The following is a 23,090-nucleotide window of genomic DNA, read 5'->3' as shown; positions in this document are numbered from 1 at the left end:
TTCAGAAAATATGTGCTGGTTTAGAGCCCAGAAGACTCAGAAAAAGACAAAGATGCACTCAATAATGGCTTCCCGGAATGCCTGCTAGAACTTTCTTTGGACATACAGGATATGAATGCACTAAGGCTAGCTGTGTCTTAGGAGCTATAGACATTTGTTTGATTGTCTCTGTGGAATCATAGAATATTATCAGTTTAAGAGATTTTAGAACCAACTCAGTCCCAGTGAAAATGAGACATGGACAGGATTGTTGCCTACAGGTGGGTCTAAGAACATTTGTAGTCTCGGGCTACTTCTGCAAGTTGAGGGCTAATGCCCAAACAATAAAGATATTAAAATCAGTAGTCTCAGCTAAGCCATCGCTCAGAACTCAAAAAACAGAGTCAGGACGGAGTCTTGACGAGCTTAGTTAGAGCGATGAATACACAAGCCAGTTTACTCTGCCCAAGCTCTTTACTCATTCCAGGTTTGGAATAGGGACTATGAAACTGGACCACACGTGAGGATCATGGCTGAGCATCCCTGGAGTCTGACCTGCTGATGTGAAGTGCAAAACTGCATGTGGAACTCTCTATTCCCTTTTATTAGTCCCTGGCAAAAGCCTATACAGTTTATATTAGAATCCCAACGATGTACAATAAATAAGTTTAAGGACTATTACTCTACTTACTTCTCTAAGTTGACCATTAGATCTCGGTTATAACACAGAAAACTGATAAGAAAACTCCAGAGGTCTTTTAAAACCTCTTTTAAAAATAGACTTATTATTTAGAGGACTAGTCTGCTGAGATAAGAAGACAAGAGTTACAGATTTATCTCACCGATACAGGCAAAGTAAAGAATGTCAGAATTCTTAGCACACTCTTAATTAGTTTAGGTGTAAAGTCACCAAAACTGGAATCATATCCAATTGCTTTTCAGTGTCCTGTTAGCGTCTCTTCCAACTTCCCAGGAAGGTGGTTCTGTGCCTGTCTGGATCATCTGCCTCTCTGTCATGAAACACTCTGCCATGTCTCACGATTCAGAATGTGAGGAAAGCCAACCCAGAAAGAGAACATGGCCCTTAGGGGTTTTGTAAGGAGTAAAGATCAATATATAAATATAAAGATCAAGTTATAGTTGGTACATGTTTAAGCTAAACCTCTAGTAGGTGTTTGGGAAAGCACCACTGTTCTGCCCGGTATCTCTTGGAACTGCCACTCAGGGCTGATAGTTCTCTCTTAACCTGTGTGGTCAGGAAGCTTGGTCCTGTGGCCATAGCCCGTTGACTCACTCTGCAAGGAAACTCATTTGTTATAATCCCCTTGAGGAACAGCCCTTGCAGCTGAAGTACTTAAAATGTGCTTTGGTCCCTTGGCAACAGGCTACCACGAAACTCAGCCTAACTGAGAATCAATAGCTGGCTGCCTGCCTCCCAACCCCCACATGACCCATGTCACACCCTACTCCACTGTAGACTCTGCTCTAAGGAATCGGTGACCTAGCTAGAGAAAATCCAAATTCTGAGTCCCCACTGTCAAAAATCGAGATAATACCACCCACCTACCCTGCCATTTTCTGTCATTGTCCCTTCCCCAATTAGATAGTAGACTGGGCATTGCTCTGAAAGCTAAGTAGCATATAATACTGTTCACTTACAATGGTACTGTGTCACTGTCCATTTACAAGCAATGGGCTACTTTACACAAATCTACTTTACAAGGTGAATCCTACAATTAATACAAGTTTGGCTGTATTGATACTTAGGTTATACACTATGTCAAAGTCGAAGAAAAGACTAGGTACTTCTGAAGAGGCTAGCCAAGGTAATGAACAGTAATTTGACTTAGGAATACATACATGACGTGCGTGCTTCATATTCTCCATCTGACACGAAGTGTAAAGGTAAATTATGATCCTCCTCAGGTGCCACTGGGTTCTTCATATCCCAGCTTGTCATAGCTCTGCTGTGTGGTGTTGGAGGGCTAACTTCACCTGTCGGGGCCCCTGCTTCCCATTTTTAATACAGTCTGGACTTTCTGTCAGCTTTGGCATTTACAAAGTATTATTAATTACTCTAATCTCTCTGATTTAGATGGTACAAAACCCAAAAGACGTGGTGCATTCTTGAAAGCTGGAAAAAAAAAAAAAGTGACCTATGCTCCTAGGAGATTTCTGAGGAAAAAAAACCAAAAAACCAAAAAACCAAAAAAAAAAACACCAAAAAATCCAGACAACTCAAGTGCCTCAGGAAAATCTCCCCTTGGCAAAAAAACAGGAGCAAATGGGTACAGAAGGTCACAGGTTGGCCAGGCTCTGTTCTTCAGTTAAAAAACTGTGGGGACCTAACTTGGTTAGGTCAGTTTAGATTACTTATGAACTGAAGCCAGCCAGTCCCTCTGATCCTCCATTTCACACACATGCGGGCCATCTCGCAGGTGCCTCCTCGGTCCCCCAAGGACACCGCACAGCCCCCCTCCATCAGGATTCCCTCTCCCCATCCCGTCACCCCGAACCCTGACTGCCCAGTCCCCGGCCACGTGCGCCGCCCGCTGGATCCCCGCCCGCACCCGCACCCGCACCCGCACCCGCACCCCGCGTCCTCGGCGCGCGTACCTGTGTCCCTGTCCCAGGGCCTCGGCTGCCCTCGCTCCGTGTCCCCAGCCGCCCGGGGCGACCGCTCACAGGAAGCCGGTGCCGCGAACCGGCGACCCTTTTATAACCCGCTCGTGACTCATAACCGACCAGCGCCGGCTGCAAAAGCCCCCGCCTCGCCCCCCTCCCGCCTGTTCTTGGAACCTCCGGCTCGAAAAACTTTTTTTTTCTTTTTAAAGGAAAAGTTGAAAACAAACAAACAAAAAAAAGTCCAGCGCTGCGAGGAAGCGGGTGTTCCCCTTTCCCTTCCTCCGGGGTCACCGAGCGTGTTTTCTCCCACACGCGCCGTGGACTTTCCTGACCCGCAGCGCGGTGCTTTATTCTTAAAGGAAACGCATTCAAATGCCGCCCGCAGGGGAAGTTGCTAACTTTTGGCAGCGTGGTGGCCCGGAGTCTGCACACCCTCAGGGCCGCAGAGGGAGCAGGCTGGAATGCTTCCCCAGCCTCATCAGGACAGACAGGGCATCAGGGCATCCTCTTCCCCTTGACCCTTGCAGACCCCGCCATTGAATGAGCAACAGGTCTGAGAAAACACTTGCCTTGCCAGGACCTGCATTTACACGTGGGCATCCTAAGGATAAACAACTTTGTTAGTCTTTAATTTTGACCTCCCCAGCTGTACATTCTGCTCTTCTGCTTCCCGCCTCGGACTTTACTCCTTACTCTTGCCCTCCTTCAACTCTACCAAAAGGAGGCATTTATTTATTAATTAATTTAATTTAATTTTTTTTTTGGGGGGAGCAGATCAGGTGATAACCTGAGTAGGGGGTGAAAATCATCCTAGCAAAGTTGTACTGCAAACCTGCGGGAGAAACGCCTTCAGGAGCCACCCAGTTCAATTTAGAGCAGTGGTTCTCAACCTTCCGAATACTGCCACCCTTTAATACAGTTCCTCGTGTTGTGGTGACCCCCAGCCATAAAATATTTCGCTATTATTTCATAACTGTTATGAATTGTAATGTAAGCATCTGATATATAGGATATCTGTTATGCAACCACTGTGAAAAGGTTGTTAGACACCCCCCCCCCCCAATTTCTAATCCCCTCCCCCCACTCCGCCCATGGGATTCCCATCCAGAGAGAACCATCGGCTTGGAGGAAGAAGGAAACAGGAGAGCAAAGGGTTGAGACAGAACTAATTTCATCACGGACCCCATTAGGGTTGTTTTTTGTTTGTTTGTTTATAGATAAGGTGGATCATTTCTGGATTCCAGAGCGAGTGTCCACCACTTGGACTTTCCATCCCAAGGTCAGAAGATGTGTCAAAACAGTTTGTGTAGAATGAATGTGAGAATCTTAGTTTCTACTCTCTTGAATGAGTGAGTAGTTGAAAATGACAGTAATATTACAGACCGCTGAGGTTGGTTAAGGAACTTGTGAGCATTTTAAGAACCTCTCATTTTTTAAGGCATAAAATTTCCCCATTGTATAATTCAAAGAGTGACCATGTTGGTTCTAACTCATATTTATATAGCATTTGACAAAAGTCGGGCCTTCCCCTAAAACTCCACATATGTGCTTGTGGACATTCCGAGAGGAGGAAAAGGAGGTACGGAGATTGAGAAAACAATTTACATGAGCTTATAGAGGTTGAGGAAGCTGAGAACGAAATCCAGGTCTAGCCTTGGTGGACAAGCTGTGTATTTTAACCTCTCTGGATCCCTGTAGCATCTGGGAGCCTGGGAAGAACCAGGCAGCACAAACAACTGGCCTAGGTATGCAGAAAGAAAGAACAGACCCTACCTAGGCAGTCTGTACCTTCTGCTGGGTAGACAGACCTGTGAGACCTGTCAAAAGTTCTCTTTTCTCCTGTTCGTTAGCCTAGGTGGTTTCCATCCCTCAGGTAACAAGCTCATGTCACTTGGTATAACAGAAGCAGAGTTTGTAGGTCTCAACTTCCATCTTTCAGGGAAAGAAGAGTTATCAACCCCAATCCCGCTCTTCATCCCTGTTTTAGACCCTAATGGGACCTCTCAGCTTTGTGGAAAAAGAAACGGACTTCTGGTGTCCGATCTGCTAAGATTTCACACTGATTCTGGTTATGGAAATTGAGAGTTAATCTGTCTGCATTTCAGTTTCTTCCTCTGTCATGCGGAGGATGACGGGATGGTTAAGAGCAGAACTGTCTAATCCTAAAATAGGAACACTGAAGGCTTTCTCCTACCACACACAGTTACTCTCGTTGAATGCAGGACCCTCTAGCAGCTGACAAAGATTTAAAAAAGACCCTAAAAGTGGACAGAGGGGGCTAGTGACCTCATAGGAAGAAGGGATGCCAGATTCATTTCTCTCTCATTCCTGTTCCTTCTTCTTCCTCTCTACAATGACATGACACCTGAATGACATGGTGGCTGCTTATAAGCCAGGGAGCAAGTACTCTCCAGAAACCACACTTGCTAGACCCTGATCTTGGGCTTTCCACCCTTCAAAAATCAGGATTTTTTTTTTTTTTAAATTTCAGTGGCTCAGTATATAGGTATCGTTATACCAACACTAGGATAAAATGATTAATGAACTCCTCTTGATTAATACAGAGTATCTGTTCCAAATGATAGCTTGAAAAGGAATGGCTGTCTACTCACTGGGACTGGTTTATCCCAAGGTTGTGAGCAAAAATCCCTTCCAAGTTAAAGCCCTAGTGTGCACTACTTGAGAAAGTGAGCCTGTTTGGAAATAAGGTCTTAATGGTACAATTAGTTAAAATTAGATCATTGGCATAGGGTGTGCTCTGCATCCAAGATACCTGGTGTTCCTCTAGAAAGAACATAGTGGGTACAGAAAGAGACACAGAAGGAAGGTGGAGGAGACGTGAGGAGATGTGGTGTGTACGCCAGGTATGGAGACCTCCAACAGACTTTCCCTTCCCAGCCTCCATCCTGGAGTTCCAGTTTTGAGAACTGGGGTGTGTTTGGGCTGTGACTCATATCCAGTTTGTGGTCCTTTGTCCTGGTGGCCCAAGAAAAGTGACAAATGTGTGTCTGGGGTCCATTAGGCATTGCTTCCTTTCTTTACTCCCCGACACCACCAGTAGCCTCCCAGATAAACGTGTGGATTGTTGATGCTGATTGTTACAGATCGGATGAGCCGCTTATAAGTTGTGGCAATGAGCCAACTGTACAACTGTGAAAAAATAAAATCCCGCAGGCAATCCTGAAAGTCCACGAAGTTTTGTAGAATTCACGATAATCACAGGGAACAATCAGAAGCCAGCTTCTTGTCTCTCTTCCCAAAAAATAAATTGTGGGAAAAAAAAAAAAGTAAAAAGAATCTGTTAAGCTTAACCAAGTGCTGAGACCCAGGCCTGGTGATTACTAAACCCAGCTTGGAACTTGGCTCTTTGGAAGGATTTGAGAGAGACGTTTCCCAGAGTGTATAATGCATTTTAGATGGTGGGTGAGGAAACAGACCAGAGTGTCAGACTTGGCCAGTTCATTTAATGAAGCCCGAGGTTTCAGCTCAGTGTTAACTCGGTTGGATAATAACATGGATATTATTAATTATTCTGTGAACTTGTAGATGTTCTCAGTCCCCCAGGATGAAGCAGGCTGAACTGGCTTCCTCTGGACTGCATCAGTGAAGCAACCATAATTGATGCCTGAGGCTGAAAATGTGGCCTTCATAAGATATCCGGACTTAATGGTGTCCATTAGTTTGTCACAAACAAGGCATCATGTTTATTCTCCTATCGTAATTTAATTTTTCCTGCTTTCACTGTCTGTAACATTTTCGATGGCCAAAGTCTGAAGCCTACAGTTTTATTATTTTTTTTTTCACCCAGATATCTTTTGTAAATGGGTTACTGGTTTAGAGAAGTCTGTGACCCCCTTATATTCTGGGATGCCTCAGAGGATAAAGGAGTGGTCTTCTAACTCTCACCCCTGTTTCCATCCATCTGATAGTTGAATTCCACAAATTAGAGAGCTTTCATTTTTCAATCTGCTCTTTCCCATTGCGCCCCCCCGCCCCCCCAAACAAAAGTGAGATCAGACTTCTGCCTAGAAGACAGTGTTCACTGCCATGGGGCACTTGTTGAATCAAGGTCTCCTACTAGTCTTGTGTGCACACACTGACTTCTGTAGATAATTTCCTTTGTAAGCTTTCTGTTTCAGCTTTTGGGATACAGAGTCTCCACTTTTGGCCCATGTCTTCTTTTTAAAGTCGGGAGAAGCCAGGTTGTCACCGTGTCTTGGACCTTTTCAGTGGAGGAAGTGAGGGGCTCTGGGGACTAGCCTGAAATTCTCAGAACATTCTGTTTAATGAGCAACACTGGAAGGGAAGTGCTCTTGCCTTTGGCTCTGCTGTTACCCCATACAGAACAAGTTCCTCTGCCTGCCCCTATAGCGCTCACCCAGATTCACTATCTGACCCCAGCCACACTCTTATCTTAACTGGCCTGACCCAGTGTTCTCAGCTTTACTTGGTAAATGATGAGTCACTTATAAATCACTCTCCATGTTTTTTTTTTTCTTTTTCTCTTTCCTCCATGAGATAGTGGGGAGACTTCTCTAAGCACCAGCATGTTCTATTCTGTGTTCTGTTTTCTGCCCAAAGACCAGCATTCTGTGGACTATGTACTAGAACCTTCTCAGAACTCGAGTGTTGCTCACTATATCTCTCTTCCTGTCCTTATGGTGCCACTAAATTCTATTGTATAAGAACCTCCATCTTTTGACCTCTTTAACTATATCCTAAAAGTCATATATATATATATATATATATATATATATATATATATATATATATATACACACACACACACACACACACACACACACACACATCTACATTGTGGTTGGGGATTCAACATAAGAATTTAGGAGGAAATTAATTCAAATCACAGCATTTAGCCGGGCAGTGGTGGCACGCCTTTAATCTCAGCACTTGGGAGGCAGAGGCAGGCAAATTTCTGAGTTTGAGGCCAGCCTGGGCTACAGAGTGAGTTCCAGGATAGCCAGGGCTACAGAGAGAAACCCTGTCTCGAAAATAAAAAAAAAAAAAACAACAAACAACAACAAAAACCAGCATTTGTATCCTCCCAAATTGCATACCTTTTTTCATATATATATACCCATATCCCAGAATACCTTCCAAATTAGATATGGAAGAGACTACAAGAGTGACTCATCCTGAAGACATTTTCCTCTCTGCCTGTGAACCTCTGAAACCAGACAAGTTATTCGATTGTAAAATATAATGAAGGGACAGACATAGGATAAACATTATTATTCAAAACAGAAAAAAAATTAGGGAAGAAAGAGGAGGTGGCATGTTACCAGATGTTCAAAAGTTGGGAGGTCATGGTTGGTTCAGTTGGTTGTAAAGGTTGAGTTTGATCTTTGGTTCAGTGTTCCACCTCCTAGATCTCCTGGGTTCTAGAATGTTGCAATGTCTCCAGGATGCGATCTTGCAGGTCAGCTGCAAGCCTTGTGAAATCGAGGCAGTGGTCTTGATGACCTTTAAGTCACCTTTCAAGCTGGGTTTATTTTTTTCCTTCTTAAAGAATGGGATATGTTTATAAACAAAACGCTCTGTTGCTTATCAGGGCCAAGGAGTTGGGTATCTTTCCTTTATTCCATTTCTACGATGTCTATTTCAATTCATAGGAAAATGTTTTGCTTATCTAATTGCAGAGGCCCCTTTACTGAATTATGCTCCAGCGACACCCTTGGTATCCTCTTATTATTATTTTTGCAATAGGCTGACAGTTTCCCAAGTCTTCTTGTTCCTTTGGTTAACAATTCCTTCTTGTTCACTCTTATTTCCAACTTTACTGTAATCCAGCCAGTTCTCCAACACTCTGCTTAGATAAATCTTCCACTAAATAGCCAGTTTCATCACTCTCAACTTCTATGAGTTTTGTTTTGTTTTCTGGTATTTTGTAACAGGGTCAGGTTTTTCTCCTGTTTGTTTTTCTCCAGCATAATTCTTATTTCTGCCCAAGACCTCACTGGAATAGCCTTTAGCAAACACATTTCTACCAACAGCTTTCGTGACTACCATGTTTTCACCAAAGACACCATCTTTCTCTCTGGTTCTCTTTCTCTTCATTTTAAATATCTCAGCTCCCATCTTTCCAGCGTGTATGTTGAAAATGTTTCAGCCTCTGTATGGAACCCAGTTCTGAAAACTCCTTTGGTATTTAACACTTTGAGGTATACATGCTCCATTTCTTAGCACCAAAGTCGTTATTACTCGGCTATGGCTAACTCAAATAAATTACCAGAGACAAAGTAGCTAAATTGACAGAATTTTATTTCTCATCATTCTAGAGCTAGGATGAATATGATCAACTCTGATGCCCATTAGATGCCTGGTGGATGCTCTTTCCCTGGCCTGCAGAAGTCCACCCTCTTACTGTGGCTGCATGGCTCTTTATCCTGTGCACAGGCAGAGAGAAATTTCAAGCCCACCTGCTCTACTGGATTTAAACCCCACCCTTGTGAATTTAATTGACCTTTAATTATCCCTTAAGACTATATCTCCAAATTAAATTGGGGACACGGTTCAATCTCCCACACTCACTGTGTGTGAGTACTAGGTTAGCACTTCCCTTTTATGTACCTAAAATAATTCAAGTTTTTCTCTACAAAACTTCAGAAAGAAATAAAGGTCTGAGGATACAGATGGTTGCTCAAGTGATTTAAAAATAAAGAATAGTATTCTAGGAGCACGCCTGAGACATCTCCCTCCTACTGTGTGGCATGGCTAGATGACCCCTGCCCACTGTCTTGCAGCACATGTGGGGTAGAGGACATCCAGAGACTTGGGTACAACAAGCAGGCAAGTGTTGGAGAGATGGGAGAGAAAGATAATCAAAATGATGTGTGCATAAGGAAGCTAGGGAGAACTAGAGACTCCAGGTAAGTGAGGGTCATCTTGTCATGAGTAGCCTGTGATGCCACCTGAGGCCATGTCTGCATCTATGGCCTTGAGGACTTGGCCCATGTTACCACCAAAGGGCAAGCAGACATCCCTGGTTTGGGCTGCTGACTGGGGCCATGTTGATATCTGAGGTCTGTGCAGAGCTGGCCTTACCCCTTGCCTGGGGCCCAATGGTGTGAGAGTGGGAGAGCTGGCTCCTCCCCTCACCCACTGCAGCATGTGAAACAGAGGCCATGCACCTTTGCCTGGGCAGCACGGTATAGCTGGCCATGGCGGTGTGGGTGTGGAAGAGTCAGCCCTGGTTGTGTGGTGGCGTGTGCAAGGGATATATGGCCCTTCCCCTTACCACCACTGCAGCAGTGCTGGAGAGTTGGCCCTGATGGCCTGGGAGAGGAAGAACGGGCAGGCTAACAAACACAGCTACCACCTGGGCCCCGATTCAGGGATTTGAGTTGGCCCACCCCAACATCTACCCCATCTATGCACTGCTGGAGCATATGGGCTGGTTCTGCAAATCCAAAGCTGCAGGATCCCCGTGGCCCTGGGCAACAGCAGGATTTCCAAGTAGAGCCCTGGTAGGATCCAGTATTGATAGTGTAGCAGAAACCAGAGGCCTTGAACTTGACCAACGACTAAATGCAATGAACATTTGCAAGTAAAGCTGTTTGGGAAAAAGGGTATACTGTGTGTGACAAACCACAGACTCCATGGCAAGATGTTGTCTGTCTGTCTGTCTATCTATCCATCTATCCATCTATCTGTCTATCTATCTATCTATCTATCTATCTATCTATCAATCTATTGTTTTCTTTTGAGAGTAGGTTGCAAGGGTGGAGGGATGAGGATTGGGATGCACAATGTGAAATTCACAAAGAATCAATAAAAAGTTAAAGACAGAAGAATGTTATTCTGAAGTTCATTTTCTTGAGAGTGTAACAAGAATGACTGCAGTGGATTTAGAATGTGGGGAAGAAGTAGATTCTAAGGAACTATGGTAGGAGGAGTAAGAGTAGCCTAGGTGTCAGAGCTAGCGTGGAGCTACAAGGTTATCACTGGCTTAGACAAATGGTCGTGAGAACAACCCATGAGGCCCTTAGCATCGCTATGTTGAACAGAAATCACACACATTTAAATATGCTCCGGGCTCAGTTACCTCTGATACGACAAAACAGTTTCCATGACAATGTAAACATACAAGGTGGACCTCCTTTCATTACATTTTCTAAGATGCCCCAAAGGACTGTGTAGTTAACATTCTTCCCTTGTAGAAGTGGCCAGTGTCTTTCACATTGATGCTTCTGTTTGTCTCTCTATCCTGCATTTCAAACACAGTGCTTTGTTGGCCTTCTGTATATTTTTTTTTTTGACTCTTCCCAAAAGTTCTCTTATTTTTCCAGTCTTCAAAGACAGACTTTATGTTCAACATTTTAGGTCTCTAATTATTATTGTTGTTGCTTACCTTTCATGGGGCAGGGGACTGAATCTGTGCCCTTGTACATGCGAGGCAAATGTTCTACCACTGAGTTATAGCCTCAGCTCCGTGTTTCTTTTCTTAGTAAGCTTTGCTCTGAATCCTTATCTTGATTTCCGTCATGTAGCTGCATTATCAGTATTCAGTTGTTAATAAATAATGTTCCTAGGTGACAGAAGGCCAACAAAAGAGCATTATGTACGTGTGTTCCAAGATGTACCAGGAGTTAGTCACACCTGGAATCTCATCACCTCAGAGGCTGAAGCAGGAGTGTTGCCACACATGTGAGACCCATCTGGGCTTCAGAGCAAGACTTTGTCTAAACAAACAAACAAACAAACCCGAAAACCCAAAGCAAAAATACAAAAAAAACCCCAAACCAAAACAAACAAAAAAACCAAACCCAAGATTGCCTGAACAATTTTGATTTAACAGATTAAAGATCTGTTAATATAGATAAAATATTTAGCATCTACTAGAATGTTTGGTATTTTTTTATGAGCCCTTTCCTTAAAGAATAATGTAAATTGAGTTTCAATTTGTTCATTGTCAGAAGTCTGTGAGATCAGGCTTTCTCCTCTCTGACCTCTGAGTAACTGGAGTCAATGTCTACGTCATCAAGCACCTCTGAGTTCTTGCTTTCTCATACTGCACAGTTCAGTTTATTAAGAAATCTATAGAGTCAACCTTAAAACCGTATCCTAACACCATCTACTTCTTTCTATATCTATTTTGTTACCATAATAAAGCCATTAATTCTCTAGGGTTAACTGTCCCCTGCATCATGCATGTATAGCCAGAGTAGTGTGTCTTCCTATCTCCACATGTTTTTTTTTTTTTTGTTGTTGTTTTTGTCTTTTTTTAAGAAAGGGTATCACCATGTAATTCCATCTATATTGGAACTCACTATGTAGACCAGGCTGGCCTTGAACTCACAGAGCTTGCTTGCTTTACCTACTTTGCCTGTCTCTTTCTTCAAAGTCCTGGAATTATAGATATGTTCTACTATGCCCAGCCCAGAGTAACCCTTAATACTTGTGATGGTTTGTGTATGCTCAGGGAGTGGCACTATTAGGAGATGTGGCCTTGTTGGAGTAGGCGTGTCATTGTTGGTGTGAGCTTTAAGACCTTCATCCTAGCTGCCTGGAAGCTGTTATTCTGCTAGCAGCCTTAAGATGAAGATGTAGAACTCTCAGCTCCTCCTGCACCATGCCTGCCTGGACATTGCCATGCTCCTGCCTTGACGATAATGGACCGAACCTCTGAACCTGTAAGCCAGCCCCAATTAAATGTTGGCCTTATGAGAGTTGCCTTGGTCATGGTGTCTGTTCACAGCAGTAAAACATTAAAACCCTAACTAAGACAATACGTGAAATTCACTGTCCAGTTCTTACACAAAGTCTGCCATAATTTTCTACTGTAGTCAGAATAATTTCCAAATTTCTAATCTGTCTTGTGAAATCCTGTAGCGTTTGGTCCTACTTATTTCTCGGATTTTATCTATTCATTTTTCATATCCCACAGCCTTATTTTTGTATTCCTGCAAGTTAACTATGCGTACTTATTTACGTTATATTACAATGGTCACTATGACCCTTTTTGAATTTTCTAGAAAAATATGTTAAGCTGTGTGACATAGAGTTTTGCTATCTTTGATCTTCTAGAAGGACAAAATTCCCTGCTCCTCATTGGTGATGTGCAGATCTTGTCTACAGGACATGGGATTTGAGGACCTGAAAGAACAGGGCAGACTACAGTCTGATGCTGTAGACAGTCTTGCTTCAGTTTCAGTGTGCTTTTATACACATCTGTAATACAAGAGCAATGATCCCAGAAAGGTTGTTTGAGTTTAGAAAAACATGATCAGAAATATGTAAATAAATAGCAGTAAGCACACACTAAATATTAACGAAGTCGCCCCTTTCCTCAATCTTTCTCAGGACAGACCAGTTTATACACAATTGCCTGGCATGGACTGTAGATTATATATGGGAAAGCATGAAAACAAGTCAGAAGGCCATATCCAAGTTCAGAGTACACAGGCCAGATTAGATTCTACAGCTATGTTCTGACATTCAACAAGAATACACTTACCTTATAAATTGAATGTGTTTGTCACAGAAGCCATGAAATCAAGTCTAAGAATAATCCAGGGAACAAAACACACCTGAGGTAAAAGGCTCTTTTTTCCCTGGAGCCTTTCTCACAGTTCCCCAAGGCACTGTCCACGAGGTATTATTCCTTTGACTGTGTTCCTACTTGCATCAAAAGGAACCACTTTGAGGAGTTGGCTGAACTGGGCAAGAGATCCACACAGCCTCTCTCAAGATGAAACATGTAATATAGGTTACCTTTACAATGAACATCTGTGAGAACATGGTGACCCAAAGCAGTATGAGACTAAATAATGAGAACAGTCTGAGGAATGTTTGATAGAGATTGGAACCTTGCCCTGACACACATTCCTTTCTCAAAGCACAATGGATAAACACCCATGAAGCAGATGCCCAGCAGTAAGGTCAGTGTCTTTTTTAGTGCTAGCCTACTGCTCATATATTACACACTAGGGACTATATAGGATCTGTAGATTGATGTACAAATTACTTTTCAGTGTACAAAACATAGGTTTTTTTTGTTTGTGTTTGTTTTTTTTTTAACTAAGTGAACCTTCTCAGGAAGTTGGCATCTAAAAAGTTCAGTTTCCTGAATACCTTTTCCCAGACAGTGGCAAATTAATCTAATACTACTCTTTTCTTGATGTCAATTAAGATGCTCAGGTTAAACTACAATATTCCTGATGAGCCCTGCGAGGTTCCCATGGCACTGATGGGAGGGGAGATGGCTGGGTGCACTTGTGTTTACATGGAGGTTGACTTTCCTTTCTGCTTGGAATGGACTATGGTGATCTCCAAAAGTGTACAACAACATCGTACTAATAGGATGTTTACAGAAGGCAATGGCACAAAAAAGTCCAAACTAAGGTTAAGTCTTAGCAAATGACCAAACGGTGAGGTACATCTTACACGGAGCTTTGGTGATGTTGCATGGTAATAGCAGTTTTGAAATACTGTGTGTGTGTGTCTGTGTGTCTGTGTGTAGAAATATATTTAGGGTCAAGGAAGCAGGGTAGGCTAACTGCAGATCCTCACCTCTCCCTCCTCTTTTCTAAATCTGTTCCCCAAGTGTTACCCAGCCTTCTTCCACTCAGACTACCTGCTACAGTCTCCTCTTCTTCCTGCTCCACCTTGTCCCTTTCTCCAGGGGATCATACAGATCACAAGATTTCCAGGAAATCGGGAAAATCATGAAAAAAAAAAACACATCTAAAAAAATAATAGGATTAGAGAAATCCAAAGGAACAGAAAATATTTTCAACAAAATCATAGAAGAAAATGTCCTTAACCTAAAGAAGGATATACCCATGCAGTCAAAAGAAGAATACAGGACACCAGATAGACTGCACCAGAAAAAGAAATTCCTCTCAGCACAAAATCAAAACACAAAATGTACAAAACAAAGAAAGAATATGAAGAGCTTCTAGGGTAAAAGACCAAGAACCTTACAAAGGCAGACATATTAGAATAATAACTGACCTTTCAATGGAAACTCTAAAGGCTAGAAGGACCTGGATAGATGTTCTAGAACCTTTTAGAAACCACAGATGCAAGTTCAGAATACTATATGCAGCAAAACTTTTAATCACATAGATGAAGAAAACACGACATTCCATGATAAAAAACCAAATTGAAGCAAATTCTGTCTACAAATCCAGCCCTTTAGAATATTCAAGAAGGAAAACTTCAACCTAAATAGGTTAACTACATCCAAGGAGTATATTTCTTCCTCTAACACACACATACAGACACATGCACATGCACACACAATGCACACACACACACACACACACACCACAGTAACAAAATAACAGAAGTCAACAAACATTTTCCATACTCATTGATATCTTTCAACATCAATGGCCTCAATTCTTCAATAAAAAGGTACAGACTACCAGAATGGATGTGAAAAGAGGATCTATTCTTGTGCTGTATCGGAAAAACACATTTTAACATCAAAGATAGATTTCACCTCATAGTAAAAGGATGGGAAAAAGATAATCTAAGCAAGTGAATCTAACAAGAAGACTGGTATAGTCATCTTAATATATGACAAAATAAACTTCAAATCAAAACTAATCAGAAGAAATAGGGAAGGATACTACATGCTCATCAAAGGAACCAAGAGAACATTGTAATTCTGTAAGTCTATGCACCAAGCAGAAGGACAAGCAAGCTTGTAAAAAAACCACTACTTAGCTTAAATCACATATGGACCCTCACACCAATGCTGCAAGTCTTTAGTACCTAACTCTTGCCAATAGACTGGTCATCCAGACCAAAACTAAACAGAGAAATGCTGGAGCTAACTGATGTCATAAACCAGATGGACTCAACAGATATTTACAGAGCAGTTCATTTAAACACAAAAGAATATACTTTCTTCTTAGCACCTCATAGGTCTTTCTTCAAAATGTTAGATATAATGCAATTATCAGCAGATACAAGAAAACTGAAATAAGACCTTTTATTTATCATACCACTTGATTTTTAAAGCTGGATATCAACAACAACAACAACAACAGAAAGCTACAAACTTTGTAGAAACTGAAAAACTCAGTATTGAATAAAAAATAGATCAAGACAGGAATTACAAAAGAAACCAAAGACTTTCTAGAATTGAATGAAAATGAATACATAACATATTCAATAGACACAGGCACAATGAAGGTTGTTTTTAGAGAGAAGTTCATAGCACTAAGTACCTATGAGAGAGAGAGAAAGAGAGAGGGAGAGGGAGAGGGAGAGGGAGAGGGAGAGGGAGAGGGAGAGGGAGAGGGAGAGGGAGAGGGAGAGGGAGAGGGAGAGGGAGAGGGAGAGGGAGAGGGAGAGGGAGAGGGAGAGGGAGAGGGGGAGAGAGAGAGAGAGAGAGAGAGAGAGAGAGAGAGAGAGAGAGAGAGAGAGAGAGAGAGAGATCTCATTCTTAAAAACACACTGGAAAGCTCTGTGAACAAAGAAGAAATCACATCCAAAAATATTAGATGGCAAGAAATAACCAAAGTCAGACTAAAATCAATAAAATAGAAATAATACAATACAAAGTATCAGTGAAACAAAGAGTTGGTTCTTTTAGAAAATCAGTAACATTGACAAACCCTTATGCAAATTAAAACGCAGAGAGAATTACAGACCAATTTTCCTTATGAACATAATACAAATATTTTAAATAAAATACTTGCAAACTGAATCCACGAACGCCTCAAAAAGATCATCACCATGATCACGTAGACTTCATTCTAGAGATGCAGGGATGTTTCAACATATGAAAATCAATAAATTTAGCCAGGTAGTGGTGGCACACGCCTTTAATCCCAGCACTTGGGAGGCAGAGGCAGGTGATTTCTGAGTTCGAGGCCAGCCTGGTCTACAGAGTGAGTTCCAGGATGGCCAGGGCTACACAGAGAAACCCTGTCTCGAAAAACAAACAAAACAAAACAAAACAAAAACCAAACAAACAAAAAAGGGAAGTTTGAAAGAAAAATCAATAAATTTAATCCACTCTATAAACAAATTGAAAAGACAAAAATACGTGATCATCTCGTTAGATGCAGAAAAGGCCTTTGACAAAATGGCCTTCATGATAGCGTCCTGGAGAGATTAGAAACACAAGGAACATATGTCAACCTAATGAAGGCAGTTTACAACAATCACACAGTCAACATCAACTTAAATGGAGAGACACTCAAAGCACTACCACTAAAATCGGAAATAAAATGGCGTTTCCAATTCTCTCCATACCCATTCAATATAGCACTGGATGTGTTAGCTAGAGCAATCAGGCAAATGAAGGAGCTCCCAGACTGCTGAGGAGGAGGAAATAGAGAGTGTGGAGGACACCAAGACTACATGGCTTCCTAAATCAACAGGATGAATGTTTACATGAACTCAGAGAGCCTAAGGCTGTGTGCACAGGGCCTCCACAGGTCTGCACCACATGAGATCTTAGTACTGAGAGACATTGACACATGACCCCACCCCTAATCCTGAAGCCAACTCCATTTTATAACCACTTTCAAATGAAAATTTCGTTATTTCCAAGGAAATCTCACCAGGGAAACAAACTACTCTTGAGGGGAGACTGCATGGCCAACAGAAAATAAACTAAATGGCACACACACACACACACACACACACACACACACACACACACATCTCCTACAAGTATTTTGTGTATATATTATGGCTTCCAGTTTAGTATTTTGATAGGATTCCTGAGTGTTCAAACTAGTGAGTCTCTGCATCTATATACATTGTGTTTGTGTGTATTTTCTTGAGCTCTTTTTCTTTTCTTTGTTTTGTCCAATTCTGATGTGTTTCTTTTTGTTTTATTTTATTATGTCCTACCCTGTCCTGGCCTATAGTAGCCTATTATTATCCATTAGAATTGTGCTTGTTGTCTAATGAGAGACAGAAAAGGGGTGGATCTGGATGGAAAGGAATGTGGGAAGGAACTGGGGGGAATAGAAAGAGGGAAAACCATAACCAGGATATATTATACGAAAAACCCCTACTTTTAGTAAAAGAAAAAATGAAAAAAGAAGCAAAGAGAAAAAGAAATAAAAAAAGAGAAGTTTAAAAGCTGTAAGAGGAGCTAAGGTGGGAGGAGTAAAGAGAGGAAGAGGAGGAAGAAGGAGAGGAAGAGGAAAAGGAAGAGGAGGAGCTAGGAGAGAGAGGAGAACGAGAGAGGGGGACATGGAGGCTGATGTTCTCTTGTCTGTAGCAGTCAAAGGTAGTTGGTATATCTAGGTTGGGTATTGGGTTACACCTCTGATTGTATTTGCATCTTGTTATTGATCACTACTAAATATATAAAGCCTTTGGATAATTTAAGCATTAGAGTTTCATCTTCCTACTGGGCCAGCATGGATGGCAGGATGGTCTGGGCAATGCCCAGCCTTGTAGAGACAGTGTGGAAGATTGGCAGAGCCATCTCCCACGCTGGAGTCTTGTGGGTGGCAGGGCTGGTGTTTCTGGCTGGTTGTTTCTAGCTGCAGCATGCATGTGGCCTCTGGCCATGTTGATGAGCTAGGCAGAGATGCTGCAGCCTAGACAGTTGGCTTCACCAGTGGCCGATTTTTAAATAATTACTACAACAAAAAGCATTACAAGACAACACCTTAAATCAGAAAGCAATGAAGTCCTTAAAGACTCCAAATAGGACTAAACGAAATGAAAGTTAAAATTTGCTTATATTAACATGTCATGTCTCCAGTAGTGCACCATTCCTAAAATAAAAACCATGTTTCTTGCTTGATTAATGGATATCTCTTCAATAGGATCTGTATATACATTATTTGTTCTGTCTCCCCGACAAATAAACCACTTACATTCATAAACCTTACAGGCGGGATAAACTAAGTTGGTTTACATGTGTCACTTAATGGTTTCTTGGGGGTTGGGGGTAGATGGGAGATTACAGTGTAGATAGATAGAGCCCTAAGTGTAATTGAAGTAGATACTCTGGTTATGGTTTTGCCGTTCCTGCATGTAACTCTTCTACTGAAGCCACCATAGGGACATACAGAATTCCTTATCCACTGTTGTGGATTGCCATGATGCTGTTTGGATTCTGATGTTTATTCTGCTTCCTCAAGAGGGGTTGCTCCCAGAAGAGCAAGCAGTTGATTGTGTATTCAGGTGATCTATGTGAACCTTCTTCCTTTTCTAACTGGTCAATAAAGGTTATAGCCTGTGATTGGGCAGTGGAGGGGAAAGGCAGGATGAGAGGTTTTGGGAGAGGAGAGGAGAATGAATGGGGAAGGAGGAGAAGAAAGAGGAGGAGGAAGAGGAGGAAGAGGAGGAGGAGGAAGAGGAGGAGGAGGAGGAGGAAGAGGAATAAGAAGAAGAGGAGGAAGAGGAGGAAGAGGAGGAAGAAGAAGATGAGAAAGAGGAGGAAGACAAGATGGAGCACAACCACAAGGCTAAAAGAAACTGCAAGTACCAAAGGGTCTTATATCTGGGGAATAAGTTTGTGTAGTGTTAGATCTGCCCAATCTAGGTACATAGTTTATAATTATAATAACTGGATTGTGTTATTTTTTTTACACAGGCTTATTGGGGTTGCAAATTTTTGCAACAATCCACCATCATGGTAGGTATTTCATACAGTATTGCTTCAGACAAAGGAACTCACTTCACAACCAGAGAAGTACAACAGTGGGCCCATGATCATAGATTCCACTGGTCTTATAATGTTCCCCACCATCTTGAAGCAGCTGGCTTGATAGAAAGATGGAATGTGTTTTTTTTTGTTTTTTTGTTTTTTTGTTTTTTAAAAAAAAAAAAAAAAAAAAAAAGCTACAGTGCCAATTAGGTGGCAGCTGCCTGGAGGGTTGGAGTAGGTTCTACAGAAAGTGCTATATGCTTCAAATTAGTATCCAACGTATGGTATAGTTTCTTTCATAGTCAGAGACACAGGTCCAGGAGTCAACGAAAGGAATAAGGAATAGTTGCATTTACTCCCAGGGACGCACTAGGAATTTTTTGCTTCTTGTTCCTTTTGGGCTTACATTCTCTGGCCTAGAAGTTTATAAAAGCTAAAATTTTGGGAACTAAAATATATATGTAAACATGTTTTTTAATATGAGAAAATGCCATTTTCTGTTGAAAAAGACAGTATAGAATATGAAAATATCTAGCAACTTTGTAAATATGAGAGCCGAGCTCATATGAAGACTGAGAAGTAATGGTAGCAGTAGTGTAGCTAGCAGGATTCAACACGTTCCTGGGTAAATAGGATACTTAGATGATTTTCACTAACCCAACTCAGCTTCCGGTTTCTGCTTAGATGTCACTTTTTCTATGAAACGTTCTCTGCCTATCCTATGGACATGTAGCCTAACCATCTATGATGGCTAATCTTGATTGTTAAATTGATGGGATTTGTAATCCCATGGGAATAAATGTAACCATGGAAATACATATCTGGGTGTGTTTTGGGGGCTTAACTAGATGACGTTAATCAAGGCGGGAATACCAACCTTAACTCTAATGAACTAAGAGTTCAATCCATAGCCTGGGGTCCTAGACGATATAGACAAGAGGAAGTGAGCTCATTATAAGCATGTATTTCTTTTGGCTTCCTAACTGGATGCAATATGACCAGCTGGCTGTCGTTTCTGTGGGTACCTTCCTGCTGTGATAGGTTGTATCAACAAACAAGCTATTCCTTCCTTAAGTTGCCTTTGCCTGATCCTCCGTTGCAGCGATGAAAGAAGTGACTGGTACATCTTTCATTTTCAGCAGGCTTGGATGTTAACTGTTTCCTAAAGATCTCTGAGATAAGTCTCGATTCCAGGCTTTGTGCTAGTTGGGGGTCAGAGGAGGAATTGAAAGTGGAAGAGGCCTGTTTTACTGTTAAGGTCACAGGCAAGGGGTGGGGGATGGGAATGCTCTGGAAGGCAGTTGTGAGACTAGCCTCTTCTTCCTCTTCTCTCTCATTTTCTGGCTGTTGTGGTCTGCCATACTTTTATCATAATGTGCTACCCCGTCCCAGGCCTAAAGTAGCAATTGATCATGGGCTGGAACTTCCAAAAAGTGGGATACAAAATAGACCTTTTATCTTTATAAGTTTATGATCTCAGTATTTGTCATAGAGACAAAAACCTAACATACTTTTCTAGTAACTTTCTCTTTAATAATGTGTTATAAATTCTTATTTGATTGCTATGTTTTAACTAGATTTTAAGTCCTGTAGCATCTGAAAATACTCATTTTTTTCACCTAATATGTCTATTTTATTATAGCAGGAAGAATTGAGTTAAGGGACAAATATGATTGACTACATGAGTTTTATTCTTTCCCCAATCTATTACAAAATATCAAACCAACTATGAATAGAACTTTAAAAAAGTTGTATTTTCTGATGTAACAGACTAGCAAAGATAGCTCAAACATCAGAAAAATAAGCAAGAAGAATTTTAAAACAGCACTAATGGTTACAGTTAATATGAAATTATATAAGTTATTTCAGAACTAAACTTTCTGCTGAAAAGAACAGTTTCATGTAGTATTTTAAAAAATAAATAAGCTAATGTTAAAAGAAGGTATTTGTCAAAAATTACCTGTTGGATTTGAGATATACTCAGGTGAGGGGGAGAAGAGAAAGAGAGAGAGAGAGAGAGACAGAGAGAGAGAGAGAGAGAGAGAGAGAGAGAGAGAGAGAGAGAGAGAGAGAGAGAGAGAGGGAATTTATGCCTCATACTGTAAATGTGGTAAAAGTAGAAAATAAAATCCAAAAATTTCATACTAGGAAAAACATTGGGTCTAAGAGGAAACTTAATAGTGTTCATAAAATTTATAGTATCTGCATCTGCATATATATAATATATAATGTATAATGTATAATATATAATGTAGAATGTAGAATATATAATATATAATGAATAATGTATAATGTATAATATATAATTTCTATTTCTATTTCTACCCATAGACTCACAAAATTCTCAGCCTTAATCAGAAAAGACTCCTTTCCCAGTGAATGTTAGTAAATTCAGACCTAATGGTTCCACAAGGTGCTGAGAGTGTCAGTTAGTACTCAGCTCTCGCAGGACCATTTATGCTCTATTCTCTAAGACTCAGGAAACACTTGAGGAGAAGGGTCCAGGAAGAATCTAAGAGCCAGATGATAGAGCCAGAAGAATGTTTTCTCTGCAAGACACGCAGTCATTGTAGTCAAAATAGCAGCGATAATGGATGCCTGTCTTGGGCCAATCAACAGCCAGGCATGGATGAAGGACTTAGGCATCCCTACCCCACACTGCTGGACTGTTTGCTACTGATAGGTTCAGGGAGAAGAAGTCATTGCCTTCAGCTGTGTACTCACTGATGACCTCACCAGTATTGGATAAGCAATTTGGGAAGGAGTTGTTGCTTTCACAATAACCAATCTTCATACACTGAACATGAAGAGTATCATGACCAGAAATTGTTAAATAATTAACACATGCCAAGGAAGCATATACTATATATGAAGATTTGTTATTGTAGCAGTGATAATTTCTTGCCAAGATACTTATCCTATACTATAATTTAATTAAAATACTAAACATTGGGAGCAGAAAATTGACAAAATGATTTATAAAACCAATACTCTATAAGGTGTAAATAATTAAAGTGACATTGTATTAGACATGCTGATATACAAAAAAATGTTTTGAAGACTTGGAAAATGATGAACATAAGGTTAGGGGTAGGCTATCTCTGGGAGTGTGCACTGCAGGAAAAGGCAGGACATCAGGATGGAGGAAGATGTGCAGCTAGTATTTGCATACTCATTCTGTGTTCTGTTGTTAAATAATTAACACATGCCAAGGAAGCATACACTATGCTTATATTGTGTATCTTCCAGTAATTATGACTTACCAAGAATTACAGTGAATATAATTTAATGTACCCAGGTCTCTTATTAAAATGTAGTAAATGAGACTTTGCACTGTAGGTGGATAATAGAAAATTGAAATAGAAGAATTATGTAATTGTAGGGGTTCCACCATCATATTTGCCATATTTCCTATACTTTAGTATAGCCATCTATTAGGCCGTTCCTAAGACTGTTAGGTCTTCGAATTGTTTCTTTAAACTTGCAATCTCTTAGGGTCATTCATTCATTCATTCATTCTTTTTATAAGAATCCATAGTTGATTTTTTGGCTAACGTTCTACATAACTGAATGCCCAGATGGACAGGTGGTGAACTTTTATTCTTTGAGGCACAGTCTTTTATTTTCCGCATGCTGTTTTCTCCTCTTTCCTTTTCTCCTTCTCTCTTACGCTGTTCCTTTCTTTATGGCTCCCATGCTTCCTAGTTCTGTTTAGAAATTCGTTCTCTGATAGAATGTGGTCAGATTCTTGCTTCAGGGTCCACACTTGACATATTTAACTTCTCCTCTGCCCTATGATTTCGGTACAAGGTATTTTATGACCCATTTACTTTGTTGGTGCTACTTTTTTTTTATAGCACCAAAAGATAAATGATGGGAACCAGGA

General features: G+C 41.1%; 1 protein-coding gene across 5 annotated transcripts in view; it reads left to right on the top strand.

The window, feature by feature from the left end:
* Mrpl39 (mitochondrial ribosomal protein L39) overlaps positions 1–23,090 on the top strand; it is a 75,345-nt gene that overhangs the window by 32,059 nt on the left and 20,196 nt on the right. Inside the window, exon 10 of one of the 5 annotated variants that reach the window (XM_034515900.2) lies at positions 467–665. The exons of 2 other annotated variants lie outside the window; for them this stretch is intronic. In XM_034515900.2, the coding sequence (XP_034371791.1) occupies positions 467–541 (75 nt within the window). In that variant the 3' untranslated portion in view covers positions 542–665. Of the gene's footprint in view, positions 1–5; positions 666–23,090 lie in introns of those variants that run through there. 2 more of the 5 variants (XM_076943096.1, XM_076943097.1) reach the window with 2 other exon arrangements.

Source organism: Arvicanthis niloticus, chromosome 12 (genome assembly GCF_011762505.2).
Source record: "Arvicanthis niloticus isolate mArvNil1 chromosome 12, mArvNil1.pat.X, whole genome shotgun sequence".
In the NCBI taxonomy this organism is placed as follows: domain Eukaryota; kingdom Metazoa; phylum Chordata; class Mammalia; order Rodentia; family Muridae; genus Arvicanthis; species Arvicanthis niloticus.
This window is presented reverse-complemented; position numbering and strand designations above follow the sequence as displayed.